This window comes from Astyanax mexicanus, unplaced genomic scaffold (assembly GCF_023375975.1).
Source record: "Astyanax mexicanus isolate ESR-SI-001 unplaced genomic scaffold, AstMex3_surface scaffold_34, whole genome shotgun sequence".
Taxonomy (NCBI): Eukaryota; Metazoa; Chordata; class Actinopteri; order Characiformes; family Acestrorhamphidae; genus Astyanax; species Astyanax mexicanus.
In genome coordinates this window covers 3,888,799-3,899,143 of record NW_026040044.1, presented here as the reverse complement: position 1 = coordinate 3,899,143, position 10,345 = coordinate 3,888,799, and the positions used below count along the sequence as shown (strand labels likewise).

General features: G+C 40.7%; 1 protein-coding gene across 1 annotated transcript in view; it reads left to right on the top strand.

Annotated features, from left to right (window-relative positions):
• The first annotated feature begins 7,884 nt into the window (after positions 1–7,884).
• Positions 7,885–10,345, top strand: part of LOC125790043 (dolichyl-diphosphooligosaccharide--protein glycosyltransferase subunit STT3B-like) — a 180,810-nt gene continuing 178,349 nt past the window's right edge. The window contains exon 1 of the mRNA XM_049473139.1: positions 7,885–8,734. Within this exon, the coding sequence (XP_049329096.1) occupies positions 8,538–8,734 (197 nt within the window). The 5' untranslated portion in view covers positions 7,885–8,537. The remainder of the gene's footprint in view (positions 8,735–10,345) is intronic.

Here is a 10,345-nt window from a genome sequence, read left to right as displayed (position 1 = left end):
AAGATGGGTTCAAAGATTTTAGGCTAATTAGTGTTATTACAATAAAAAACACACTATTATCTATTGTTCTTCTTAAAGGAGATCTTTATGGCCGTAAAATGTACTTCACCCTTCAGACTGGGTGATACGGGGCATAATTTACCCTAATTTATCACTTTATACACCGTTATCCAGCTCAAAGTAGCTCCACACCTCCTTACTAGAATCTGGAGATCCCTGACATTTAAAACCAGACATTAATAACTTAAAAAGTGCAGAAGAAGCTTATTAAAAACCACTGTTTACATCCTATAACACTTCAGCTCTGAGCGCCGCCATTACTGTACTGATAATAACATAGACATATATACATAGACTCCCCATAGCAAAGCAGCCGGTGCCAGGAGTCTTCTAGAAGTGCTGCAACCAGTGTATGACCTTACCAACCAATTAGCGATGCCTTAGTAACAAACTCCTATACCTTAGCAACCAACAACTATACCCCAGCAACACCTTATTAACTATTCAGCAATATTGTATCATTGTAATAACACCTTTAGCAACCCCTTAGTAACTATTTAGCAATACCTTATTTAGCAAACAACACTAATACAATAGAAAGACCTTACCAACCATTTAGTGATGCCTTAGTAATCAACTCCTATACCATAGCAACACCTTAGTAACTATTTATCAATACCTTAGCAATCAAAACCTATACCACAGTATTATAATAACATCTTTAGTAACCCCTTAGCAATATCTTAGCAACCACCTCGCAAATCCACAGAAAACAATTTGCAACACTTTAGGAACCAACACCTATACCATAGAAAGGCCTAACCATCATTTAGTGATGTCTTAGCAACCAACTCCTATACCTTAGCAACCACTAATGATAGCCTCTCCATAGAAAGACCTTACCCACCAATGAGTGATGCCTTAGTAACCAACTTCTATACCTTCTGCAGCTTAGCAACAACCAACACCAGTATCATAGAAAGACCTTACCAACCAAGTATTGATGCCTTACTAACCAACTCTTCTACCATAGCAACCCCTTGGTATCTATTGCAATACTTTAGCAACCAACACTAATGCCATGAAAAGACCTTACCAACCAATTAGCAATGCCAAAATAACCAGCTCCTATACCATAGCAACACCTTATTAACTATTTTAGCAATGTCATATCATTCTAATAACATCTTTAGCAACCTCTAAGCAATACCTTAGCTACCACCTTGCAACACCTAAGAAAACCTTAGGATCAAAGTAATATATTACCAAGTAATTAGTGATGCCTAAGTAACCGCCTCCTATCCCGTAGCATCCAACTACCATACCTTATCAGCTTATTAAATATTTAGCAAAATCCCATCACTGTAATATCACCTTTAGTAACCCCTTAGTAACTATTTATCAATACCTTAGCAACCAATACTAATACCATATAAAGACTTTACCAATTAGTAATGCCTTAGTAATTCCAATTCAATAGCACCACCTTAGTAACTAAATCAAATCAAATAATTATTTATATATATAGCGCTTTTTACAACTAATTTCACAAAGCAGCTACCTCTTAGCAATACCTTAGCTACCACCTTGCAAAACCTAAGTTTATATCACAGAAAGACCTTACCGATGCCATAGTAAACAACTTCTATACTTTAGCAACCAACACTAATAGCACTGAAAGACATTACCATCATTTACTGATGCATTAGTAACTAACTCCTATACCATAGCAACACCTGAGTAACCTTTTAGGAATACCTTAGCTACAACCTTGCAACATCTTTTCAAATATTTAGTGATACCTCAACAACTGCTTGGGAACTGCTATATATTTTTGAGCTAGAGAGAGTTAGAGAGGGAGAAAGAGGGAAGCTAAGTGGCTACGCTAACCTCTTTTATCCCCCTGATTTTCATGGTGTTTCTGATGGAGCTTTGATGGAGGCGTGTGATTCCCCGAGCTGCTGCTGAAGATTCAGCCCACAATAACCCCGTTCAGCTCAGCCGCTCTGAACACCAGCTCAACCCCCAGCGGCGGGGTTTCTGGACCCAGATTACAGCCGGATCACACCGCTGCCGAGCCGCGTCCCCGCAGACTGGCTGATTCAGGTCACGCTAACTTCAATCGCTCATTTATTTCATTCCTAATGAAGATAATCAAGAGAGGAATTGATATACATTCACTAATTTCTGTACTTCACAACACTGCAGCAGTGTTTTCTCCAAATAATCAACAAATACTAATAAACAACAACTAACTGACTCTTTATAGAATTATAGCATTTGTTGGAGAATGGTGGTGTTTGTTGGTAAAGCATGATGGTGTTTGGTGGATAAATATTGTGTTCAGTGGAGAATGCTGCTGTTTCTTTAGTGAAAAATTGTGAAGTTTGTTGGTAGAGACTGATGGTGTTTGTGGTGAATAATGATGGTTTTTGTTGGTAGAACATGGTGTTTGTTGGTGGAAAATTAAGGTGTTTGTTGGTGGAGAATAGTCATGTTTGTTGGTGGAGAATGGTCGTGTTTGTTGGTGGAGAATTATGCTGTTTGTTGGTGGAGAATGATGGTGTTTATTGGTGGATATTATGTTTTTTGTTGGTGGAGAATGATTATGTTTACTGGTAGAGAATGGTGGTGTTTGTTGGTGGAAAATGGTGGTGTTTGTTGGTGGAGAATGATCATGTTTACTGGTAGAGAATGGTGGTGTTTGTTGGTGGAAAATGGTTGCGTTTGTTGGTGGAGAATGATCATGTTTACTGGTAGAGAATGGTGGTGTTTGTTGGTGGAAAATGGTTGCGTTTGTTGGTGGAGAATGATCATGTTTACTGGTAGAGAATGATGGTGTTTGTTGGTGGAGAATGGTCGTGTTTGTTGATGGAGAATGATGGTGTTTGTTGGTGGAGAATGGTCATGTTTGTTGGTAGAGAATGATGGTGTTTGTTTAGTGGAGAATGGTGGTGTTTGTTTGTTGGTTGAGAATGATGGTGTTTGTTGGTGGGGAATGATTGTGTTGGTTGGTGGAGAATGGTGGTGTTTGTTGGAGGAAATTGGTGGTGTTTGATAGACAAGAATGATTGTGTTTGTAGGTAAAACAAATTGGTGTCTGGTGGTGGAGAATGGTCAGGTTTGTTGGTAGAGACTGATGGTGTTTGTAAGTGGAGAATGGTGTTTTTTGCAGGTGGAGAACGATTGTGTTTGTTGGTGGAGAATGATGGTGTTTTTTGGTAGAGACTGATGATGTTTGTTGGTAGAGACTGGTGATGTTTGTTGGTAGAGAATGGTGATGTTTATAGGTGGAGACTGGTGGTGTTTGTTCAGTGGAGAATGATGGTGTTGGTGGTGGGCATGTTGGTGGACAATGATGGTGGTGGGTGAGAACCAACACCATCATTGTCCACTAACAAACACCACTATTCCTATCCATCAAACACCACCATTCTCCACCACAAGACACCACAATTAGCAGTTAGCATTTCTCTTTATGTGGACTAAAGATGTAGTGGCACATTAATAAACATTTTAGTTTGGTAATTTGGGGACTTTTGCAGTTTAGGGATTTTTCTTTATGTCTCCAGAGACAAGAACCTTTCAATACTCATTAAGTGAGCTCAGGTCAGTATCGTGTTGGTGTTGGTTGTGTGTTGAGTACCTGCTTCAGGTGTTTGGTAGAAGGTAAATCCGGGTGTTTTCCCTCAGGACTGGATCAGGACTCTCTGCATTAGTGTGAGCAGATTTTATGAGCTCTCCCAGTTACAGATCAAAGCTCTGATCTCAGAGCTACTGCAGCATCTCAGCCTCTCCAACAGCTGCAAAATCCTGACTAAAATACCCTTCAACACTCTCACTGATTTACTGTACATACTCTCCATTTCACAGCAATATATCTGAAATATAACGTCACTTTAATCCTACAGTACTGTTCAAAGAATCAATAATCAAGATTAAAAAAGAGCACCTGAAGATTCAGTCCAGAAAACATAACAATCACATGAATTTAGTTTAAATTTAGTTTAGTTTAATTTTCTCATCATCATTCTTAACCAAACACCATCAGTCTCTACCAACAAACACCACCAGTCTCTACCAAATAAAACCCTCTTTCTCCACCAACAAACACCATCATTCTCTACCCACAAACACCATCATTCTCTACCAACAAATACCACCAATCTCTACTAACAAACACCACCAGTCTCTACCAACAAACACCACCAGTCTCTACCAAAAAAACCCCTCTTTCTCCACCAACAAACACCATCATTCTCTACCCACAAACACCATCCATCTCTACCAACAAATACCACCAATCTCTACTAACAAACACCACCAGTCTCTACCAACAAACACCACCAGTCTCTACTAACAAACACCACCAGTCTCTACCCACAAACACCATCTTTCTCCACCAACAATCACCATCATTCTCCACCAACAAACACAATCTTTCTCCACCAACAAACACCATCATTCTCCACCAACAAACACCATAATTCACTACCAACAAACACCACCATTCTCTACCCACAAACACTATCAGTCTCTACCAACAAACACCACCATTCTCTACCCACAAACACTATCAGTCTCTACCAACAAACACCATCTTTCTCCACCAACAAACACCATAATTCTCCAAAAACAAACACCATCTTTCTCCACCAACAAACACCATCATTCTCCACCAACAAACACCATAATTCACTACCAACAAACACCACCATTCTCTACCCACAAACACTATCAGTCTCTACCAACAAACACCATCAGTCTCTACCAACGAACACCATCTTTCTCCACCAACAAACACCATAATTCTCCACCAACAAACACCATCTTTCTCCACCAACAAACACCATCATTCTCCACCAACAAACACCATCTTTCTCCACCAACAAACACCATCTTTCTCCACCAACAAACACCATCATTCTCCACCAACAAACACCACCATTCTCCAACAAAAAACACCATAATTCCCCAGCAACACATTCTTCACCATCACCATCATTATCCACCAACAAACACCATCATTCTCTACCAACAAACACCATCATTGTCTACCAACAAACACCACCAATCTCTGCCAACAAACACCAGCATTCTTTACCAACAAACACCACCATTCTCCACCAACAAACACCACCAATCTCTGCCAAAAAACACCGCCATTCTTTACCAACAAACACCACCATTCTCCACCAACAAACACCATCATTCTCCACCAACAAACACCACCAATCTCTGCCAACAAACACCACCATTCTTTACCAACAAACACCACCATTCTCCACCAACAAACACCACCAATCTCTGCCAACAAACACCGCCTTTCTTTACCAACAAACACCACCATTCTCCACCAACAAACACCACCAATCTCTACCAACAAACACCAGCATTCTTTACCAACAAACACCACCGTTCTCCACCAACAAACACCATCATTCTCCACCAACTGTATTTTGTATCTTCATTGCAGTGTAATGCATTGTTTAACATTGGTTATTTTTATTCCATATAACTTTTATATATATATATATTTTTTTTTTCAATTTTACAATAATTTGCTGGGATGTTTTCATGCTTTACTTCAAGTATTTTTCGAATGCAGTGGGCAGGCTTTTAAAAAAATAAAGAGCTCACTTCAGTTTCTGAATCAGTTTCTCTGATTTTGCTGTTTATAGGTTTATATTTGAGTAAAATAAACATTGTTGTTTTATTCTATAAACTACAGACAACATTTCTCCCAAATTACAAATAAAAATATTGTAATTTAGAGCATTTATTTACAGAAAATGAGCAAAACTTGAGAACAAAAAAAACAGACCTCAAATAACGCAAAGAAAACAAGTTCATATTCATAAAGTTTTAAGAGTCAGAAATCAATATTTGGTGGAATAACTTTAATCACAGTTTTTTCATGAATCTTGGCATCATGTTCTCCTCCACCAGTCTTACACACTGCTTTTGGATAACTTTATGCTGCTTTACTCTTGGTGCAAAAATTCAAGCAGTTCAGTTTGGTGGTTTGATGGTTTGTGATCATCCATCTTCCTCTTGATTATATTCCAGAGGTTTTCAATTTGGTAAAATCAAAGAAACTCATCATTTTTAAGTGCTCTCTCATTCGGTTCAGAATTAAAATGGAAAAAGATCCTCAGTGTGATGAAGGGTTTTGGTTCTGGATCTGGAACAGGATCAGGAACAGTAATGGCCTCTCTGGGCTGAGGAACAGTAGCACAGTGTTCCTGGTCTCGGGTTGGTTTTATTTAAACCGTATGAAACTACATTAATCTTGGTGAATTTTTAAGGAGCGTCAGCGGGCAGTGGGTTATTGCGAGCAACGCCGGGAGATCCGTCTTGATTATTTCAGCGTTTGTTTGGGGGAAGTAAAGTAGGCTAATACATTCTCATTATTCACACCGAGCTGCGCTTTCACAGCACATCTTTTATAATTAGCACACGGATCCAGATTAAAACGGCTCGTCCAGTTCCGGCCTGGAGACAAACTCTCCACCAGATCACTCCAGAACCCGCAGTCTGAACCCAGTCCAGCACTCCCAGCTCTTTCAGTGATCTGAATCAGTTCTAGCTGAGTTATGGAGAAGGGATGAACAGCTAATGAGCCTAATGTTATTATATCCAGGGGTTGGAGAATGAAACTGAAACACCTGGTTTTAGAGCACAATAATTGATTGTGGTGACGGACAGTTCTGGTGGAAACAGGAGAGTTGAGGTGCACATTGAATTCTGGGTGATTTGATCAGCCGTGGTTTTATGTTTTTTGGATACAATCCGGGTTAGCACCCGAACATCTCTTTCAGACAGCTTCCTCTTACAGCTTCCACAGTTAATCCTGTTGGATGTGGTTGGTTCTTCTTGGTGGTATGCTGACATTACCCTGGATACCGTGGCTCTTGATACATCACAAAGACTTGCTGTCTTGGTCACAGATGCTCCAGCAAGACGTGCACCAACAATTTGTTTTTGAGATACTTGTTTTTCATTGGATAGTGACAATATGGTATTCAAGGTGTTTTTAATGACATTTGCATCTGGTAGCTATGGTGTTTCAAGGTGCTTTGAGAAATGGTTGATGTTGTGTCCCAGGTTGTTCCTTTAGTGTTGCTTTAAGTGGTTGCTGTGGGGTTGCTAAGTGGTTGCTATGGTGTCCTAGATGTTTGCTGCGTGGTCAATTAGTAATTGCTTTGGCAGTTCCTATGGTATTGCTAGGTGGTTGTTGAGTGGTCCTTACAGTATAACAGGTGGGTCTTATAGCAATGCTAAATGCTTCGTAGGTGGTTGCTATGATTCTCAGATGCTTGCTGTTTTGTTGCTAAGTGGTTGCGTATAGCATTACCATGTGGTTACTATGGTGTTGCTGAGTTGTTGTTATGGTACCACAAGTGGCTGCATTGAAGTTGATAAGTACATATGCTGTTTTGTGTTACTTAGTTAGTGTGGTATTGTACATTGTTGTTATGGTGTTGCTACATGGACAATTCTAGCCAGATGCTGCCGGTCACAATAATTACCCAACACTGCATCAACTGATGTTTGGTATGTCAGTGTAGTTTAATGATTGTTGGTCAGAAGCTGTGTGTGTGTATGTGTGTGTGTGTGTGTTTGCATACCTGTGTCAGTAGTGGATGCATAGTAGAAATAGTGTATGCCTACATGTGAAATTATGATTATGGTAATTTTTATGAACTAAAATTCTGAAATAATAAGTCTCTTACTGCTGTGTGTGCAGCTGCACTAAGGACACGCCCACTCTGCTCTCCTCCTGATCTGATTGGCTGGTTGGCGCTGGCAGGGTGATGCTGCACCCGCCTCCTTATCTTTGCCAGGCAGCTTCACACACTGCCTCTCTCGCTCTCGCTCGCGCTCCGTCCGCACGCTCACGCGCTCTCACGCGCACACAGCCAGCGCTGATGGCTCGAGACGGACCGAGGAGCGTTACGCGTCCGGACCGGTCCATACGGACGGATTAATAAAGCGCGCGCACAGGAGAGAGAGAGAGAGACTGAGAGAGGAAGAGATAGAGGTAAAGAGAGGGAGAGATACAGAGAGAGAGAGAGAGAGAGAGAGAGAGAGAGAGAGAGAGAGACCCTGAGAGAGGAAGAGACAGAGGTAAAGAGAGAGAGAGAGAGCGGTAAAGCGAGACAGAGACCCTAAGAGAAGAAGAGAGAGAGAGAGAGAGAGAGAGATTGAGAGAGTTAAAGATATAGAGATAAAGAGAAAGGTAAAGAGAGAGAAAAAGAGAGAGAAAGAGAGAGAGATATACACAGTGAGAGAAAGAGCCTGAGAGAGAGAAGTATAGATAGTGAGAGAGAGGAGAGAGAATAGAGGGAAAGACTAAGATTGGGAGAGAGAGATACACAGGGAGAGAGAGACAGGCTGAGAGAGGGGGAGACAGAGAAGTACAGAGAAAGAGAGAGAGAGAGAGAGAAAGATACAGAAGAAGAGAGACTGACAGATAGATATATACAATAGGAGATATACAGATAGAGAGATAGAGAGGTAGAGTGAGAGTGTGGATGGTGAGGATGGTGGAGAGTAACGGTAAGGCCGGCTCCGGGCGGCAGGGGGCGCTGGCGGGTGGTCTCTCTCAGCCCGCCGGGTGGCGCTCTCTGCTCTCCATCACTATCCTGGTTCTGGCCTGGCTCGCCGGCTTCAGCTCCAGACTCTTCGCCGTCATCCGCTTCGAGAGCGTCATCCACGAGTTCGACCCCTGGTGAGTCTCCGAGGGGACAGGGGGCGGGGTCACGCTGGGGGGCAAGAGACGAATAATCCAGTTCAGTCTAAGGGCAGTTTACACTGGGCCCAACTGGATCCACTTCCAGTTAAACTCATGTTTAAACCTGGAGCAAGTCTGTTATAGGTGTAGCTTGTGTTGAGTCTAGTTCAGTCTGAGTGTAGTTGGTTGGATTTCCAGTTCATGTACTGGTTTAGTGTGAATGCTCTTGGTTGAAAGCCAATTTCACTTCATGTTTAAGTCTGAATCTGGTTTGGTTGAAGTTCAGTTTTGATTTGTCAAGTCTAAGTCCAGTTTAGTTTGAGTGTCTTGAGTTGGTTGAACATCCAGTTTCAGTCTGAGTTCATTTGATTGAATGTCCAGTTCAGTTAAATCCAGTCTTATTGGTGGAAGATCCAGGACACTCTGCATCAAGTTCACTCTAAGTCCAGATCACTCTCCAGCTGGTTGAATGTCCAGTTCACTTGTGTTCACTCTAAATCAGTTCAATTCAGTTTGAGTCAAGTTCACTTTGAGTTCAGTTGATTGAATGTCGAGTTCATTATGAGTCCAGGTTAAACTTAAGCCAAGTTCATTCTGATTCAAGTTCATTTTGAGTCAAGTTCACTCTAGTTTAGTGTCTAGTTTGAGTCTTACTGTGAGTCTAGTTCACTCTGATTTAAGTTCACTTTAAGTCTAGTTCACGCTGATTCAAGTTCACTCTGAGTCTAGTTTAGTCTGAGTTGAGTTGGTTAAACATCCATTTTCATTTCCAGAATTCATTTGATTTAATGTCCAGTTAATTTTAAATCCAGTTCAACTTATGACCAGTTCAAAATTCAGTTGGTTGAATATCTAGTTCACTTGGGTTTAGTGTAAACCACTCCAATGTGCCCAATGTGGAATCGGCACCATTCTGGTTCGAGAACCAAATTTTGAGCTGGTTTGCAGCGTTTACACCAATAAAAGTAGCTTCCAGAACAATAAATAACGTTCGTTCGCAGTGGGAACTACAGAATACTAGGTCGCTGTGCAGCGCACTCTGTTGATGACATATGAAGTGATTTTTTTTTTTTTTGACGGTTCCACTAAAACTAAAAATGAACTGAACTTTCAATCAATTGAACTTAGACTGAACTGGTTCACTAAGCCAGAATGAATGAGTAATTTTGGTGAAAAAGTGCTAACTCTGAAGTGCTAACTAGTTAACTCTGAATTCAACTGATTAAAAATCCAGTTAATTCTGATTCTATTTCTCTCAGATTTAAGTTCAATTAGTCCAGTTCTCTCTGATTCAAGTTGATTAAACTTCCAGTTCACATCAGGTTTGGTCTGAATCCACTTGGATAAAAGTTTAGTCTATTCTGAGTCGATGGTTAAATGGTCATTAAATTTAGTCTGACTGAATTTTAGTTTTATTGAGTTTAATCGGAGTTCAGTTCAGTCTGAGTTGAGTTCCATCTGAGTTTAGTTCACTCTAGTTTCACACGAGTTCACACACTGAATCCAGTTTATCTTAAATTCACTTAGTTGAACCAGTCCAGCTGGTTAAGCCTCCAATTCAATCTGGGTCTAGTTCACATGTAAATAGTCCACATCTCAGTATTTACA